This window comes from Miscanthus floridulus, chromosome 1, assembly GCF_019320115.1.
Source record: "Miscanthus floridulus cultivar M001 chromosome 1, ASM1932011v1, whole genome shotgun sequence".
Lineage (NCBI taxonomy): Eukaryota > Viridiplantae > Streptophyta > Magnoliopsida > Poales > Poaceae > Miscanthus > Miscanthus floridulus.
Window position 1 is genome coordinate 140,250,633 of NC_089580.1, and position 20,461 is coordinate 140,271,093.

General features: G+C 42.8%; 1 protein-coding gene across 2 annotated transcripts; it reads right to left on the bottom strand.

The window, feature by feature from the left end:
- Positions 1-16,519: 16,519 nt before the first annotated feature.
- LOC136495602 (9-beta-pimara-7,15-diene oxidase-like) lies at positions 16,520-19,909 on the bottom strand. Of its 2 annotated transcripts, XM_066491495.1 has the most exons (3): positions 19,489-19,909; positions 17,380-18,304; positions 16,520-17,300 (listed from the first exon to the last, which is right to left on the bottom strand). In XM_066491495.1, exons 2-3 carry the CDS (start codon positions 18,283-18,285, stop codon positions 16,668-16,670), a joined length of 1,539 nt encoding a protein of 512 aa, XP_066347592.1. In that variant the 5' UTR covers positions 18,286-18,304; positions 19,489-19,909; the 3' UTR covers positions 16,520-16,667. The 2 variants fall into 2 exon arrangements, with proteins under 2 accessions (XP_066347592.1, XP_066347587.1); XM_066491490.1 differs by having other exon boundaries at positions 17,380-19,909.
- Between the last annotated feature and the right edge of the window lie 552 nt (positions 19,910-20,461).

Consider the following 20,461-nt stretch of genomic DNA (forward strand, 5'->3'; position numbering starts at 1 on the left):
CACCACGGTAAGTAATGGCCACTTGGACCAATAGCTGTCATGAAGTTCTGTGCGGTGCTCCTTCGAGACGGCCTAGGCAAGGACCATAGTAGATAAAGGGGGAGGCTTCCCCCATAGCTTCGCCACCACTTCTATCAATGTAGATGATGTGGTCTAACATGTGTGCCAAGATGCGTATTAGACAGGTTTACATAAGTCATATGGATGCTAAGGAACAATTATGTATACCACAGCAATAACAGTTTACAGAGCTGGTTACAAAGGGTAAATAGAGGCGGGCAAGACACCCCCACTGATTCAACGCCTCTACTAACCACCATTTATAGAGATGGTATCGTATGCACATCTCTGTTATAGGAAACAAAAAAGCCATCGAGGAGGCCAGTTGAGCCAGTCGACGCACCAGCAATATAGCTAGCTAGATCCGCAAGAACCACAAGTATGCTGCCGCCTTCGATTGCCAAGTGGGTCAGTAAAAACTACGGACCTCATCGAAGAATTTGGAGACTTAGCAAATTGGGATGCATTGCATAGGGTGCATCATGATGGATAATGTCATTGCCAAGTGGGTTTGTGAAAACTGTTGGATCCCAATTCTCCTTCTCATGTTAGGTAACTAGATTTAAATTCTTGCAAATTCATTTAGCATCAGTTCCTTTTATACCTAGGTTTACATGTGCACGTTTAAATTCTTGTTTTGCATACGCTAGGTAAATCATATGGTAGGGTTGCTCGGTTCACTCTTACCCTTGGAGCAAATCTGCATGGTTTAAATTGCTTAGGAGCACGCGACACATAGCTCATTTTATAATTGGTTAATCTTATATGTACTAAAGTTCAAACTGTAGATACCTTTCCCCAAATATCACCCACAAGTGATACTCACCTTCATATGATACTCCCTCTGGCCCTGAATAAATAGATTCCTAGCAAGTTTAGGAAAGATTAGTATGACAGAGAAAAGATCATACTACCCTTTGTTAACTAGAGTAGTTGCACACTGATCGGTGATTGTTCCAATAGCACACTAACTATAGCATTTACTACACACATCTTGAAAGCCCTAGTTTGGTTTTGACTAATTGATGAAACCTATTGGACAAACCCTATGCTCTAGTCGTGGATTTGAGATAGGTTGGTCCAAAACCAAGTGATGGAGCTAGATGGCACAAATGGAGATGGAGCAGGCCACAAGATGGTAAATCAACTGCTCCAACATTTGAAAAGAAGAAAGAGAAAAGCAAAAATAGGCTCAAGGCAAAGGTACATGCAATGGGGCCATTTTTATTTTGCAGGTCAAGACACTATGGAGAGTGTGACTGCATTTAAAATAGATAGCCGTACTATGAAGAGGGAATAATCATGGAAAAAGTGGTTATCAAGTGCCACTAGGTGATGTCATTTCATGCATATGCATTAGGACCTAGTGTGTGCAAACTTAACCCTTAAAAATGCTTTGAAAAAATGCTAACACACGTGCACAAATGGTGGAACACAGTGGTGCTAGCATATGGAAGCAAGGGTGGAAGAAAGGAGTTGAAAGGAGGCGACTTAGGGGCGCTGAACCCTGGTTGATAGGCAGCCGGCCCATGGGCTACGGGTCCGGTACCTAACCCTAAGTTAGGGTACTCTGTGCACAGGCGTCGGACCCTGATAGACAGGGCAACCGGACCATGGAGCGAGGGTCCGGTTGGGCGCAATAGTATAGCTGGCGAGCACCGAACTCAGGTCGGAGGGCGTCAGACCATGGCGTCCACGTCCGGAGGGTGCCCAAATAATTATCGCAAGACAGAGAGTAGGAAAAATGCTCCGGACTCAGCGGAGCTTGGTCCGGAGGTATAGGCCGAATTAAGTCTGGCATGGTTTTTAGCTCATAGGAGCTTACTGGACAACGCTGGACCCTAGGGGCGGTTGGTCCTGCCGCTGGGTCCGGAGCTTAGTTTGGAGCCCGACAGTGAGCTGTTGGAGCGCGGCAACAGTTGAATTCAAAGGCGAGGACGCATGGCGTGAACAGTGGTCACGGGGAGGCGTCGGACCCGCAGTGCATGGTTCAAAGGTCTCGATTTTTGAGTGCTGAGCTCAGTCCGATGGCCCTTCATGGGCACGACGGCTAGTGGAGCCTTATTAGGGGCTCTATAAATAGATGTTTGCCGGCTTGGGCTCACTCTCTTGGACATTTTGATCATTGATACATCCTTGTGAGCTGAAGCAAACCTCTCCCACTCATCCCCTTGCTTGATTGTGCATCCAAAGTGAGTTTGAGTGATTCCAAGTGCATTTGCTTGAATGATTGCATTTAGTGGCACTTGGGGATTGTTCTTGCTGTGATTTTCTTGTTACTCTTGGTGGTTGCCGCCACCTAGACGACTTGGAGCAGCGGAGGAGTGTTGGCATGAGTTGGTGATTGTTCGTGGCCACACCCAGCATTGTTGTGAGGGGTTATTGTGCTTATTCCCCAATGGAGCGCCAAAAGCAACTCTAGTGGAATGCTCATGACTTGTGTACCCTCATCTTGTGTTGGTTCTTACGTCACCTTTGTGTATGGCTTGGCTTGTATGTGCCTATTAGCGCGTGAACCAACAAGTGAGTGCATCATCACAACAAGGACGTAAGTTGCTGGCAGGCAACCGAACCTCGGGTTAAATCATTGTGTCATTTGTCTCATTGGTTTTCATATTGGACACTTGCCCGGTTCGGTATACCCCACTACTCCTCTTGTATTTACATTTGTTGATGTTCTTGTGTAGTGGTAGTTGTAGTTTAGCTAGTTAGTTGTCTAGCTAGTTGTAACTAGTTCTTGTTAGCTCTCTAATTAGTTAAGTAGCAACTTAGCCCTCTTGTGTGTGAACTAGAGATCATAGCTATTAGAATTGGATAGGTGGCTTGCATTTTTAGTAGAGCCAGAGAAAAACACTTTATCGCCATTTAGTTGACTAACAAGTTGCTCTAGTGCTTTATAAAATTTTTTGTTAGGCTATTCACCCCCCCCTCTAGCCATTTAGGACCTTTCGCATCTAACTGTTGAAACTCAACACTGGATTGGAAGATGGGAAGGGGTACAGTAAATGCTACGAGGAGACTTCGAGAAAAATAAATGGGCTAGTGGACCATTCAACCTCCTAGAGATTGATTTATTTGTAGACAAATTCTTGAGGTAGGATTTCTATTTATTTAGGGATAGAGTGAGTATCATCGTTCAAGTGGTATTTTGACCTTAAAGTCTAGGTGCATGTCTCTTACAAGTATTCAACACTTGTATGCACACTTTTATGGGGAGGTTACTCTACAAGTTGGTATCTTTGAGAGTAACACTCTTTGTAAGCTTATCATGTGTGTAGTAGTCTCATTGAAAGAAAAATGGAGTCCCTGGAGTTAAGCATAGATGATCACTTACAAGTGGTATTTTCATATCCTCATGTGGTATGACATATCATACAAATTGCTATCAAGCCAAATTGAGAGTCTACATGTGGTGTCTCTAAACCGATGTCAATTTGTAGTCTTTCAATTGTTATTTTTATATGCTTTCTCCGTGCAATATATAGATTAAACTCCCTTGTGATTAAATTGCCGATTATGCATATGCTTTGCCTTCCACCATATGTATGCATACACATATGGGGAGCTTAGTCTATGTAATATGAGAGTTAAGTTTTGTGATCAATTCCATTCCATATAAAGGGTCACAAAATTGACCCTCTCTTGTGCTACTAATATCTTTCTTTTTGGTGCTTGATTCCAAAGGGAGAGAATTTGAAGGACCAAAAGCAAGGCCAGCCCATGATAAATATCAAAATCACTTTTCAAAAAAATTCAAGTGGTATTGAATGGGGGATAATTTGATTTTGGGAGATGGTCCAAGAAAGAGAGGAAGTAGATTATGGAGTTAGGGGGAAGCTTAAGTCCATAATGCTACATAAGGGGACATGTATACAATTGCAAGGGCAAGATAAGTATTATTTTTCCTTCAAGTAGTATATTTTAGCGGCATATGATCTTGCTTTTGTTTTGCATCCTAGCAAGTAGATAGGTTTTGTTTACAAGTGGTACATCTATTATTTGCAAGCCACGATCGTGTTGTCATGAAGCACCAAAGGGGGGGAGATTGTAAGAAAAATGGACCCTTTGGCCATTAAGTTTGATTTTGGTGTTTGATTAACAACATGACCATTTGGACTAATGATTTTTGCTAGCATACAAGGTATAGTTCAAATGTGTGCAAGGTGGACTTGGACTTAGGCAATGCAAAGTGATGATCTGACTAATCAACACCCCATCAAGCAAGACATTAGAAGTTGTGCATGTTGAAGACCTACAAGATATGCTAGAAGTCGAAGACCTAATATGGAACCAAGCTGGATGCAAAGACACAAAGAAATAGAGTCGGGTGCATGATTTTTGCATGCACCGGATTAGTCTAGTGTAAGTCCAGAGGAGGAACCGGATTAGTCCGGTATAAGCATAGAGGAGACGCTGGACTATGCAGCGTGGTGGCTACCTGCATGGGGTTTCGAAGACCCACCAGATTATTCTGGTGACTGTGGATATAGGACAATCGGACCATGTGCCAGCACTACGCAAACCTAGCTAGGGTTTGCCACTGGATTAGTCTAGTGAGGGCTAAGGAGGAGGCACCAGATCAATGCAGTGACCACTAGAGAGGTTGTAGAAGTGATTTTGGAGCGCTGGATTAGTCCAGTGATAGGCACCGAAGCATGTGGTATGAACAGTGCTCCAATAGTCGGAAGTGGCTAGCTATGAGACAGTGGATTAGTCTAGTGACCCCACCAGACTAGTCTGGTGACTATGCAAAAAACTGCAGCAGGGTCCAACGACTACTTTCAAGGTTGGGGGTCATATATACCCCCCTTGATAGGAGGGGCTTGCATTCTTGCGATATTACACCAACCACGTTTGTGGTGTATTCGCCACCGGTGTACTAGAGGGAATGAGGATCATGGCGTTTTGGCCAAAAGTTCGATGGTGAAGACTGCGGGGAGCAATCCAGAAGAGGCTATCTCGAAGACCCATTTGCACACAGGGATGTCCCAGGGGCTATCCATGAGTTTACTCGACCAGCTTGGCCTTGCGAGGGGTTGCAACAAGGACTAGTGTGGAAGCATGGATCATCTAGATACCTCGATAAAAATACCGGTGTTGTGGATGGAAGTTTGCATTCTCTACCCTTAAGCTTTCGCATTTACTTTATGCACTTTGGTTGTGTGCTTACCATTCTAGTCTAGTTTGCTATACTAGTTAACAGAATTAGAACCTAGGTGTGGCAGAACCTCCTAAGTTATAGGGCCTACATGCACTTGTCACTGTCCGATGACCTTTGACATTTATGCATATGCTTCCAATAACTTAAAAAGACTGTCGGGTGTCCTCGGGGAACCCCGAATCATCCACGATTTCCGAGCAGGATCACGTTACAGAGTCATTGCAGTATTACAACATTTATTCAAATATCAACACCAGAGTGAAATCAGCAGAAGTCTTACGGTAACATAGTTTACAAACTAGTTGTTTCAAACCTTACAAACTAAGTTCGATAATTATTACAAACCATAGTAGTAGTGGAGTGGCATAATTAACATATATATAACACACAAAATAGACATCCTGCCCAAGGATCACACATTTACTTCTCATCGTCAGAACGAACGATAGTCATGCAGCACGATCCAAAACAGATCTGCTCATGAGGCTCACCTGCAACAAGGGTCAACGAACCCTGAGTACAAAAGTACTCAGCAAGACTTAACCGAAATATTAACTGATAACTTAGGAATGCAGGCTTAGGGATTCAAGGTATAGCTTTAACAATGATCAAAGTTCTTTTGTATAAAAGCTCTTTTAACAAAATTCTTTATATAGAAAACTTCATAAGAATTATATACAAAGCTGACACGATCCGCGCTGAGATCATGAAACTTCATATCCAACACCTTCACAAGCCTTATTCAAGTTCCAGTTATTAATTCTACGATGATGAACAGTGAGTTGAGTCTCCATAACCGAGGAGCAACGACGATTCGAACCGATTAAACCCAGCTGGGGATTCTAGACCACACGACATATGCAGGTCCCCGACCTACATATACCAACCTACCCTCGGATCCTCTAAAACAAGAACGGGTCCGCGCCACCCGAGAATACAGTACTCCACCATTCCAGCCCATGGCCACGTGGGTACACGCTATTCCCGCCATCTCTCCACTCCCAGTGCGCGAGTAGCCATTCTCGTAATAGAATTGCCAAGTTCAGGCTTACCGGAGTATGTGGTTAGTACTACAAATTCTCATCTCATGCAATTCAACAACGGACGTGCCTTAATCGACACAGGCGGAAAGAACCCGCTCATAAGACCTCCATGTCTTGTGGCTCACACACACCGAGTCCGCCCGGTCTAGATTTATTACTCCACATTCCCATATCACATGCTAACATAATTAACCAATGTTTCATTTAAAACTTACAGGTGGCAGGTAGTCACCCGACTTTCATCGTTCTACGCATAGCTAAGCAAAACTAGGCATATACAAATTTAAAACTGGTAATATGGTAAATATGGAATAACAAGGGTGGTAATGCACCAATTAGGCTCTCACTTAACTCCTAATCACTTAATGCAGTAACAGAAAGCAAAAGCGAAATTAATTTATAAAACACAAGGTAGGGTTGTATGCATCCGGGGCTTGCCTTCGTTGACGGAAAAGTCCGGTTCCTGCGACGTTACACAAGTATTCGATCCGACCTCAACAGACGGATTAACCTCCTCCGCAACTTGATTAACTACCACGTGTTCACCTTCGTTCACTACACGTAGTAACAATGCCATGTTTAACATGATGCGGAATACGAAACATGATGCTCGATGATGGATGCAAAAATTAACAATTCGAATACAACCTTCCTTCGCGGTACGGTTACAAGTCAAACTAACCAATTCTTTTTCATACTACTTATATCAATTGCCAAAGATCATTACCAACTAATGACCCAAGGACATCACTCAATCAAAAATTCAATCAAAACATAAATCATTAAAAGTTACTATTTGCTTTTATGAATTAATTATTTAATTAAGAATTATGAAATAAATCAACTTGTTCTAATTGAGCTCAAATTTTTTAGTAAAGGTTCATCACATGATAAGTAAGTGGCAAAACAAATTTCATAATTTTTGGACAATTAAATAAGCCTAGAAAAGTCATGGAAATCTATTTATTAATAAATTGAGCAATTTTCATTACATTCAAAAAGTACTGTAAATCAATATTTCATATTTTTCCTAAATAATATTCATCACAGAGAGATCACACAAAAATTTCATAATTTTTGGAGCTCTAAATAAATCTACACAAAAATAACAAATTACAGCACTATTCAATCATTTCTGAAAAAGGAAAAATTCATTTTCAAATCACCCACTCACACAAACAACTCGGAAAAGAACCTGGAGCTCACACAAACAACTCGGAAAAGAACCTGGAGCTCACCCCAAACAACTCGGAAAAGAACCTGGAGCTCACACAAACAACTCGGAAAAGAACCTGGAGCTCACACAAACAACTCGGAAAAGAACCTGGAGCTCACCCCAAACAACTCGGAAAAGAACCTGGAGCTCACACAAACAACTCAGAAAAGAACCTGGAGCTCACCCCAAACAACTCAGAAAAGAACCTAGAGCTCACACAAACAACTCGAAAAAGAACCTGGAGCTCACACAAACAACTCGGAAAAGAACCTGGAGCTCACCCCAAACAACTCGGAAAAGAACCTGGAGCTCACACAAACAACTCGAAAAAGAACCTGGAGCTCACACAAACAACTCGGAAAAGAACCTGGAGTTCACCCCAAACGCATTGGAGCATAAAGCTAGATCGGAAGAACAACGTATGAGTGGTTCGACGTGCACAGGAAGCACCAGTAGCTCACCCCGAGCTCGATGGAGCAAAGAACAGGACCGGAGAAGCAACGGTGAAGTAGGTCGACGATCCGAGCAACCACGGCGGAGCAAAACGTCGATGGTGGCGGTGCTCCAGCGACTACGGTGGACAAAACGGAGAGCGCTGGCCACGACGGCGCAAGCACGACGGTGAGGTTGCCGGCCGCGAGGAAGAAAGGCGTGCACAGCGGGTTCCTAGTGGAATCAGGCACCAAGACTCGGTTGGCTAGGTGTGCAAGGAGTAGGCGGAGCTGGAACAAGCTTTACCAAAATGGTGGAGGCACTGCGGCGACGGCAAACGCACGACAGAGCAGTGGTGATGGCGACTGGAAAACAGAGGAGAGTGGCGAAAAACGGCGACGGTGAAGTCCTTATAGAGTGGCTCAGAAGCAAGGAGAAGCCACGCAGGAGCCTTTCCCATGCCAGCGCGAAGCCAAGGGCAGCCACCGTCGCGTCTGGAAGCCGAAGGAAGATTGTAGACGGTGAGTTGGCTTCCGCGGTTACTGTTCATCAAAATTACCAAAACTGCCATTCGATTTAAAAATCCAAATTACTCCCAAATTTATGTAACAACTCAAAAATATCCAAAAATAAAAGTTGCTCCAAATTTAAAGTTCTACAACTTTGCTTTTATAACCATCCCCTAATTCGGTCTACATTTTGAAATGCAAATTTGAATTAAAAAAGGGAACATTTAAAGAATCTCGCCTTTTCAAATTACTTCAAATTTTTCATAACAACTTTGAAAACTCCAAAAACAAACTTTGTATAACTTGCCAAGCTCTACACTTTTGCTTTTGGGCTCAACCCCAAAATATGCTTAGATTTTGAAATGGATTTTTAGGGTAGGATTTAAATGCTGAAAAGCGGGGTTTTCTTGAAAAATTCAAAATCCAAACAAACTTTGAACTTGAGTCAAATAATACAATGCAACACATACCACATAAATATAAACTTGTATTAGAGTATGCATCTCAAAGTTTTCACCAAATGCCAAATACTTTGCAATGCATATGATGACATGCCAGATTTTAATATTTAAACACCCGAGGTGTTACACTAGGTTTGCATAACTCCTTTACGGTAGAGATAACAACACACACCTGGCAAAACGTTAGTTGCACACCTAGATAAATTACTTATTGCATAGGTTTTAACTAGGCAAAAATTAGAGACCATAGTTTTGACCTAAGAAAATTAGGCCTTGACCAGCCCGGTTCGAGCCCCCTGGGTTTTGGCCCACCCACGGACCTTAGTGGACAGGGCATGGGCATAGATTTCATTCCCTAGAATTTTTTTTCTCAGCCTGAGCATGGCCCGAAATATTTATCTTAGTTGTTCTACACTATAAACTCCGTAGGCGGCCCGCCCAGGCCCCGACTCGAAAAACTAGGCCTGACTCGCCTAGTGGGACAGTCATGGATGAGATTATTTCGGCCGAAAATAACCAGGCTTTTTTTCAGCCCGGCCCAAACCTAGTGTGGCCCACAAAATGCTCAGATCTACCATAGTTTAGAGTAGATTTTTAGAAAGCCTAATTTGCCCCTTCCTCTTAGGTGTCACGATCTCTTTCATGGGCGATGTGGAGGGGCAAGCGTGGGTGGCGGGCAGTAGAGGAGCACTGTGCTTTGTGGCGAGCTGTGGGGTTGGTGAGCGAACTTGGTCACGGAGGGGCGAGCTGCCGACAGAGTGACACTCGCCGTGTTGAGTTGCGGCCACCCAGGGAAGAAGAAGGGTAAATGGGAGGGTGATGAAATGGGAGTTGCATTCATATGAGTTGTGACCGAATTTCGGCGAATTTCTTCCGTTTACAAAATGAATAATGCATAAAATTTCACGAATTTCGGTAATTTGGTGGCTGGAAGAAAAAAACCGAATTTTTGTAATACACTAATGTATGTGCTATATAACTCAAGACTCATATTTTCTAATGTTTATGTTGCATATTCTTCTATTCAATAGATGTGTAGTCACAAATCACGCTAATATTTGTTTAGATCTATTTTTTTTAGAAAAAACATACTTCATGTGCAAGTCTCTAAGAAAGTTAACGTCTTATCCCATCGAATGCTTAGACACATGTATGGAGTATTAAATATAGACTAAAAAATAACTAATTGCACAAATTGCGACTACTTTGCGAGACGAATCTTTTAAGCCTAATTAGTCCATGATTTGACAACGTGGTGCTACAGTAACACATGTGCTAACGACAGATTAATTAGGCTTAATAAATTCATCTCGCGGTTTACTGACGGATTCTGTAATTTATTTTTTTATTAGTATCCGAACACCCCATGCAATATCCTCGTATAACACCCAATATAACACCCCAAAACTTTACTCTCTAGATTTAAATAGGACGAGTGCAGCCTCACATCATATCCTAGAGTATGGACACTCTAATGCTATACGAGTGCTAAGCGCCAAAGAATCAAGAAATCAATGTACATCCATCAATCATCATGCATCTATGTCTGACATTTAGATGGTCAACTCACCTCTCTCCTGGCGGACCTTACGCGAGTCTGGACACTCCAATGCGAGGATAATGACCGGGTCCCGCATACCAGATGAGTCATTCCAGATTTTTATGTCATCCAACCAAACACTAATACATGTTGTGGCCGAATTTTAGTGAATTTCGTGAATTTACCGAAATGAATAATGCATAAAATTTCACGAATTTTGGTAACTTCGGTGGTGGCCGTAGGAAAAGATCCGAAATTTTGTAATGCACTAATTAATACATATGTACTACCAGAAACAGTAGCTTACCCAAAAAGCACTTGACAAAGGCTTTGTCGAGTGTAACACAACACACGACATCTACGGTACCAGTAAATTTACTGTTTCCGGTAGTGATGCTATATAACTCAAGACTCATATTTCGGCCCAATTTTGGGGATTTCGCTAATTTTTGGGGGTGGCCGAAATTTTTTAATACCAAAATTGAAAACCCTGGGCATAACTACAAAAGTAAACATAGAGTGAAATGGATATAGATTGGTTTCAATGATAGCTGGGTATTGATCGAAGTGATCAAGATATCGCTTAGGCCACGTACAACGCTAGACGCTTATAGGTCGTTGTACTGTTTTCTTGCCACCGTGGAGCACAGCTTGGCCCAGATCGGGCGCTTGCGGACGGCGTCGCCGCTCCGCGAAGCAGCGGCGCTTCTGCCGGCTCCCGCGTATTCATGTGACTGTTGCTTTCAGTTAATTTTGATATACGAAGCGCCTGCAACATGGTTTTTGTATTGTAGATTAAACAGTTAAAAGAGATGCAATTCGTTTTTTTTTCCAATAGACGTTCGTATAAGAGTCCCTAGATGCCGTGAGTGGATTGGGTTTGTGTCAGAAGCAGTTTCCACAAATAAAATAGAAAACGTGTATTTTTCAGCTTGTCTTTTCTGTCGGAATAGTATTTTTCTCTCACAATAAATCAGTCGGAGCATTACAAGCTCTCCCTGTCTTATAATTCGTATTTTTCGGCTTGTCTTTTCAACCAAAACGGTATTTTTCTCTCATAATAAATTAGTCGGAACAGTATTTCAGCCAGCCAGAGCATTATAAACTCCCCCCTCCGTTATTGCTATACGAGCGCGGCGCAGTCACAAACACGTCCAAAAACCATCAATTATTTGCCTCAACCGAATGAAGGCATACATGACGACCAATCAAATTGGTCTACAGTGGCACTACCTAGGAGCCTGTAGGCATCATCAATGAACTCATCACTTACGTATGACAACAGGATCGGATAGGCATCGCCGCATCGGACGTTTCGGAGACAGGCCTGGTTCAGTTGGATGAAATTCGGTAATTTGACTATTGTAGTATTTTCGTTTTTATTTGGTAATTAGTATTTAATCATGGACTAATTAGGCTCAAAACGTTCGTCTCGCAATTTCCATCTAAACTGTATAATTAGTTTTTTTTCGTCTACATTTAATGCTCCATGCACGTATCGCAAGATTCGATGTAATAACTACTGTAGCACTTTTTGGGAAAACTTTTTGAACTAAACGTGACCATAGCCATCTTTATTAGAACCACTTCATTTGAGCTGAAAAACAGATGAGGAGCCTGTAGCAGATGAATGACCCACAGGTCCAAGGACCAATCAGTCCTATTTTTTTTATGGGATCCATCTCGTGCTCCGAACCCTAAGTCCCTAACTTCAATGCTGTTGGTGAGGCGAAGTGTGTAAAATAAATGTCTATAACGTCAAGGTACTCTCAATCACTCATGTATGCCAATAGGAACCAAAGACCAAAAATGATTCTGATGGCATCCGAGGTCTCTTGTATGCATCTTTACAATCACATTTTTGCGGGCTGTTCGTTTGACTATGGCTTATCATAAACGATCGTAAATTTTCAGTTGAAACAGTATTTTTCTCTCACACAAACCAGCCAGCAGTACTTCTTCACGAACCAGCAACGATACGAACCAGCCAACCGAACAGGCTGCTGAAGTGTTGAGCATGTAGCAACTATATGATCCACCAAGCAATCAATCAATTGCCTCTCTGAACATCCTAACTCTGATCCAGTTGGTGACCTAACATGCACAGTATAAGTACATAGGTCCATATTTTTTCCATGAATTGATTGATTGCTATGGGATATCAATTGCCCCTCTGACCATCCTAACTCTGATCCAGTTTGGTTCCATGAAAAGGAGACGTAGGTCCATATTTTTTCCAATAGGATCGAGAAAACCAATAATTATTCTTAATGTCCCAAAGAATTGGCAGCCGAGGTTTCTGACATGTATCTTCAGAATCACCTCTTATGTTTCTGAAGTGTACACTTGAGCTGAAAGTCTTAGAAGACGTATCAAGAAATAATGTCTAAGGGGCCATGGTAGGTACTGTTTTGTCTCATATGTACTTGTGTTCTTGTTGCCTCTGCATAACGTGGGTCTATCTTGGTGCTCCACTTAAATTTTAGCATGTGTTTGATTTCGAGACCATTTAAAATAGGATAATCCCGTCTCTAATTTTTGGAATGGGATCATCCCACTTGAGTGTTTGGTTTGTGGGACAAGACTATCCCCATTCTTCATTTGGTTCACAGGATTGGTTGCGTGGACATGAACTGGCTGTTAGCCAGGCGTCTCCAAAAAATTTAGGGCACAGGAAGAAAAGACAAAATGGGTCCCTAAATTTATAAAGTTTGTATGGCTAATAAAAGTAAGGCATACTTTCACTCAAATATAAAACTATAATATGTATTCTTTGGTACAATATTTAGAAATATAGTAAAAGTATTACTAACCTCAAGTTCTACTAAAAAACATCATCCGTAATGAGACCTCCAAATTCCTTTTGAGAATATTTAAATAAGATCTCCAATTATATCTTTATAATTAATCTTCTCCAAGAAAATTGCCACAAACACATCTAGTCTTTCTTACGTCATAGTAGAACGCAAATAGGATTTCAATATCAATAAGCATATCTATTGATGGTAGCTGCTTGATGACCAAATTAACAACAAATAATATGTCATACCATATCATTATTGCCACTAAAAATTCAAAGTCACCAAATTCATTTTCTGCCAATCAGCATGCCAATGTATCAATCGCTTTTAGCCACATATAGTAAAGCCTCCCTTATTTCCAGCCACCTATAGTATAACCTTAGCACTGTCAACACGACTCTCCTAACGAGTAGATTAGAATATATGACTTAGAGAGTTTGTCCACTAATGTTATCTTTAAGAATTTGCCACCCCTTTGCAGAATTAGCAAGTGTTGTATAGATGCGCTAGATAATTCCCAAAAAAAAAACCTGCTGCTTGACGACAAGACCGTGCCATATCCCATAGTGTCAAATCCAGACTGTGACAACCACAACCTGAATAAAATGCTCATATTCGACCCATTATCATATCGCTGTCAACTCATGTTGTCTACATCAAGGTCAAGACTCTTCAATTCCTCTCGTAGAACATCAAACAATCCTTGCTTAGTGGTATCATATACATCCAAAAAACTAAGAAGGATTCTTAATGCAAATAAAATCTAAAGATGTGCCAACATACCTCATTATCAAAGACATTTGTTCTTGGTGGCTAGCATTAGAAGTACAGTCAAGGATGACTGAGAAATACTTTTCTTATTTTAACCTTTTTAATGATTGTCATAGCTAGCAAATTTCTTAACTCATTCTGAATGGAAGGACCAAGACAATGATCACAAATTTATCACAGGTGACAACATGCTCTTTGATAATTGGGTCAAATTCAGCCAACATATGAACCAGTCCTAAGAAATTCCCATTGTTGTCTTGGCATAGCATGTTATTACTTCCATGAAATGATATATTATGTTCCGCTAGAAATTTTACAATCAAAATAATCCTGAGCAAAACTCTTCTCCAGTCCTCCCTTTCTATTTCAAGTTCTTATTGAGCAACTTTATCAATTGTCCCATTCTTCTGAAACCTGTGATGCAAGTCGTACCATGTAGCCATATCTATGACATGTTCTCTCCTAGTTCCATGTTCTTTAAATCTAGTGCCAAGATGAATCCAATCACTCAAACCATCATTTGCTAGCTGACTTCTCACGAGCCCTATTCTCTTAACAATTTGTAGCAAAAACAAAGCTCTTTGCTATACACAAGTCATTCTCTATCACACTTTTCTCTATTTGAGAGAACTCTAGTGTAAGATAATGCAGAAAACCTTTATAGGCAATTAAAGCACTTATCGTTTACTACTTTTGCACTGTCCAGAATTTTGATCGACAACAAGAAGCAATGTTGTGTGACTAAGTGCTGATCACTAATTGAGTGGGCCATGAAACCATTCTCTTAGGTTAGTCTTAGGCCAGTCTCAGTGGGGGTTTCATCTCCCAGTTTTCAACACACCCATATTTTGGAAACAGTGCAGAAGAGTTTTATCCCCATGAAACTCTCTCTACTCCCATGAAACTTTTATCTTCTCTCTCTTCATCAAGACAGTACCATGTCAGCATATTTAATGTCCATGAAACTCTATGAAATCCCCATTGAGACTGGCCTTAGCGTGGAGTTTCATGGCACAATTACCAAGACCGTCACATCAGCTTTTGTGTTAACCACAGATTCTATGAAACTCTCTTTTATCTCTCTCTTCATATTAACCTGCTAAGTCATCAAATCTACTAATATGTCACAATATTAAATGCAAATGAGATTCAAATGAAACTTCTACTGTGACTGGCTTTATTTAGGTTTTGTGGTGCACCACTTAAGTTTTAATATGCCTATGCGGTTACAAATAAGTGATGTTTTTTTGTTGTTCACAGTTAACTGCTTCAAACTGGCTACTATATTTTATTAGAATGAATAAATTTATTAAATACAGAAAATATTTTTTTTTGTGAAACTATTTTTTAATACACCTTAAAAATCATCAACAATATATATATATATATATAGAACTACTACCCTGTAGCTGGCTACAAAATAACTTATTCTGTAGCCACTTTGAGTTACGATAATTACTATGTTAATTTACGAGATTATAGTAACTCCTTACTAAGTGGTTTACTATAACGTTATGCTAATATCCTCATATGTTATAGTAACCCAACTATTGTAAATATGTATTGATATTATCGTAAATGGAGGTGGCTACAGAATAACTTATTTTGTAGCTGGCTACTGAATATACTCTCTCTCTCTCTCTCTCTCTCTATATATATATATATATATATATATATATATATATACATATATATATACATATATATATATATACATATATATATATATATATATATATATGTATATATATATATATGTGTGTGTGTGTGTGTGTACTGAAAGTTAAAAAATAATTAGTCTATGTCATCCTGCAAAAACATTAAATATGTATCTAATATCAAAGAGTGAAGCGTATCATTGAATCCATTTTTATGTTTGTTTCCTATAAATATAAAAAAACAAAGAAGAGAAGCAATCATGGTCCTTTCAACACTAATCTTTCTCTATAAAATAAATATTTTCGCACCACTTAAGTTGTTGTTACAGTTTTGATTAAAAGTGGAGTTTATCTTATTAAAATCTAATTTAATTCTACTGATTGTCCAACTAAACAGACCAGTGCTTCACATATCGGCAACTAATTAATTCTTTAACTTGTCAAATTGAATTAAAGGTTAGAATGGGTCCTCAAAGGAAGCATGGAACTCGATATTACTGTAACAATGCACGGGTAGTACGAAATTAACGCTATGATATATTTACAAGTAAATATTTCTATGCTTTCTCCATGCCTCCGTCTTCTCAAAAGTCCAATCACCAAATTTATTAACCTCTATGTTTTAAATTATAATTCGCTTTAACTTTATCCCAAGTCATTTCTGGACCGCTGCACTTTATCCCATTTAGCATTCATCAAGCTGGTGGGATTGAATGTGGTGGTCAGCAAGGATAAGATTAAACGTTTTATTATGACGGCATATATAGAGGATTACAAAACTTTGGACGGCCAAGTTAAACTCTTGTTAATGAAAGCTTATGCATGCACCAGAAAGTATTTTCAAAAATCTTATAAAACATTTTGCTCTTTCATCATTGTTTATCTGGAAGCGTATTTATTTGCCCTTACATTGTAGTGGATACGTGAAATGCTCTTATTTGATTCCCGCAGGAGAAATGTAGAAGAAAGAAGCAAAAGGCACGACTTGGTTGCAACTGCAACCATCATATCAAATCTACATGGGCACTTCATACGGCGAGGCCACTAGGTGCAGGTTGTTGGTTCTCCTGGCCGACGCACCAACAGTCATGTCCATGTCTAGGTCCTCCGCCTGCATTCCATCCGGAAGGCTCCAATCAAAGTAGTAGAGGAGCCGTGCCACAAGGATCTCCAAGGTGGATAAGCCGAAGCCTATGCCCGGGCAGATCCTCCTCCCATGCCCAAACGGCAAGTACTCAAACTGCGTAGTAGCAGCTTTGTAATAACCTGCCACGCTATCGTGCTCAAATCTTTCAGGCACGAACTTGTCGGCATTGTCCCAGTGCGCTGGGTTCCTCGCGATCGCCCACGCGTTGACGATCACCCTGCTTCCTTTGCGCACCTCGTACCCACCGATGTCGCAGGTCTCCCGGCACTGACGAGGAATGAGAAGCAGGATGGGTGGGTAGAGCCTCAGGGTCTCCTTGATCACCGCCTTGGTGTAGTGCAGCTTGCCCATCTGGGATTCGTGTTCGTCAGGGCTTTTGTGGTTGAATGCTTGCCGCACCTCCTCTTGCGCCTTCTGCATCGCGTCAGGGTTCCTCATCAGCTCTGCCATCAGCCACTCGGCGACTGACGAAGTCGTCTCCGTCCCTCCTGTGAATAAATCCTGAACCAAAATTCAAATTATGGATTATGGCAGTAGCAAGGAAATTAAACAAGTACAAGTATCAACATCATGTATTTACCAGAATGACTGCCTTGATGTTTGTGTTGTTGATTGGGATCTCAAATTGCCCCTCGTCACGAATCTTCAGCATGACGCTTAGAAGGTCGTCATCTTCTCCAGCAACGGTTCCCTTCCTCTCCTGCCGTCGTGCCTCCCCCTCCGAGATGATCTTGCCAAACACGTCTTCGAGCTGTTGGTGTGCCCTCAGTAGGCGGCGTTTGGTCCCGGTGAGGGCGTCCACCAACCGCAGCGACGGGAAGAGGTCCGAGAAACAGAACCCTGAGATGTTGCTTAGCACCACGGAGATGGCCGACAGAAATTCTGCCTTGAGGTCCCTGCTGCAGCGGTTGCCAAACGCTGCCCTTCCAGTTATGGAGTTGGTGCACGACAGGAGCAGGCCGCCGAGGTCCACGGGCTCTCCGCCGGCGGCGGCAGCACAGAGTATCTCCCTGACTAGGGACATGGTCTCGCTGTCCCTGATGGCCGCGAACTGCCTCACCTTGGAAGCGTTGAGGAGCTCGACCGTGCACATCTTGCGCAGCAAGCGCCAATAGTCGCCATAGGGCGCGAAGGCAATGTCGCGGTTGCCATAGCAGATGATCTCCGAGGCGAGCAAGCTTGGCCGCGACGCCAGGCTTAGGTCCTTCTCCCGGAGCGCCTCCTGCGCCGCCGTCGGCGAGGAGATGACGACGGTGTCGATCTGCCCCAGCTTCAGGTACATCACCGGGCCATGCTTCTGAGCCAGGTCACGTAGGGCGGCCTGCGGCTGCGATGTGAGCAGGTGGTGGATGCATCCGACGAAGGGGAGGGCCCAAGGACCAGGAGGCCTCCTGTTCATGGATTTGCCTCTGGCTTTGTGGCTAAGGAATGACACAAGGATTAGCATCAGACCCAGCAAGAAGGTAGTGGCTGTGCTTAGCTCCATGGAACAAGATCACCGGTTCCTGGAGGAAATGGAGAAACATAAGTTGGATATATATTAGTAGATTTAGATCTGTGTATAGATAACAGATAGTTGAAAACGGTATCTACTGATGTCTGATCTGTATGTGTAAATTTTCCAGCTCATCATGTCCATGAGGAGAAGCATCATTAGTAAGCATCATTAATAACAAAAAAAAACATGGGGCTTTTCCCTTCATCAAGTATATATAAAAATTTGCAGAATTGTTTCACAGTTACTAGTACATGACAGTGTGGTGCAAGTGAACTGACGGAAAGGCAAAAATGTAGAAGAATTCATTACCAAAAGGCTGTAGTTGCTTACTCGTAAGTCTTAACGGTGGCATTGACCATTGAGAGATGTGAAGAGGTGTTGGTCCCAAGTTCCCAACCAGGGCAACAACCATGGAAGGGAAGCTTGACGGGAAGGAATAAGCCAAATGAACTCGGGACTCATTTGCTAGAGACAATAGTTAGTTATATAAAGGCGACCACACACACTCACTCACGACAATCCCCTCAACTTGAGTTAGCTTGAGGACCAAAACAGCCAGCTCAAGCTGGTAAACGAGCTGAGCCGAACCGAACCGATCCGGCTCCTTATCCACCCTAGCATGATTGGTTGCCCGGCTCGGGCCGTCCGAAGGCCCATCCGGCACCTCGCAATGCACTTCGGCCTTGTTTGATTCCTTGACTCGCACCATTTGCCTGCTTCGTTCCATTCCTTTCCCCTCCTTGATCCCGCACGTCTTAGTCTTCTCGATTTCTCATTCCCAAACGAGCCGGGATAACTTGATGCCCATGTGTAAGACACCCAAAACTCTGATGCATGCGTGCAACCAAACACGATCCAGTATATAGACTAAAGGCACGTTTGGTTAGGGTGGTTCTCGGCAGGAACTGTTCCCAGTGAACGCTAGCCGTATAAATTACAGAAGGAATTACGGCTGGAACGATTCCAGGTCACTAAAACCTGGGAACCGAACAACTCTTAAGTTGCAACCGAACATAGCACAGTGCACGGTTTCAGCCTCCTTCCCATGAGCGCCATCCCCGGAGCAACGAATCAGGCCCTATATGAACGGTTACCAGTAGTGGGAGGAAAAACGGACGGTACAAGTTGCAGCAGTGCGTCTGTGCAGTGACCAACTTTTTTATCAGGAAAAGGCGTAAAAACAATTCATACACGGAGTAATCCTTGACGAACAGTTTTGGGCGCTCCTCGATCTGATTGGTCTTCAGGAGCAGCCCCTCAGAGTCACCTTGCAACTTGCGTGGCCATCCATGGACAGGGGCCGACGGCCTCCACCTTGTGCGTTGTGCGGTTGTGCCCCTTGGTGGAGTTCTGTGGGAGCACTGAGAGCTTGGTGCCTGGTGAGGACGTGAGGCGCTGCAAGCGAGGCCAGTAGGCGGCCTCAGCGGCTGGCGGGCAAAGGCGTGGTCAAGCTCGCTGCTGGCATCGGGGCGCATTTGCTTGTAGACGGACGGCACACGGCAGTGCGGTCGGCGTGGGCGCGTGAGCGGCGCCAGGGGGAGCGGAGCGGGTGATGTGTGGCGGCGGCGGCGGACATTGAGGGAAGGCTCCAGCTCCACTGCCAAGGGTTGGAGCTGGAGGCACATTGGGCCAACAAATGTTGTTGGGCTTCAGCAGTTGGACTGAAACAGGAAGATGCGGCAGTTGGACTGAAAAAAACGTGTCCAGTCGGTCGCGGCAAGTGGCAACACACCACACCGTGGGAAAAAATACACGTGTCATCACTGATCAATGGCTAGGTGCATTATCTATGGCCGGTGGCCACACTCCCCTCCCAATTTCTCTAGCTCCGCCACTGGTCATGCCCGTAAGACACGGTTTATTCCACCTCCAGTGAAGATGGCATAAAAAATGATAATAAAGATATTACTCCATTTCTATAAAAAATTATAATTCTAACACAATACTAAAGTTTAACTAATTATATTAAAAAATATAAGAGTGCGGCTAGCGTCCAGACGTTCGAACCCTAGCCCCAGTCTAGAAGCCCGCGCCTGTCCCGCCGCGGTCTCCACCCTGACCGTTGCGCTTCACCTTCTCTTGCATGCTCGCCCAGCGTCGAGCACCCCCTGCACACCCTGCTTCCTTAGTTTCGCATGCGCCAGCAGCGCCCTCTCTAATGCAT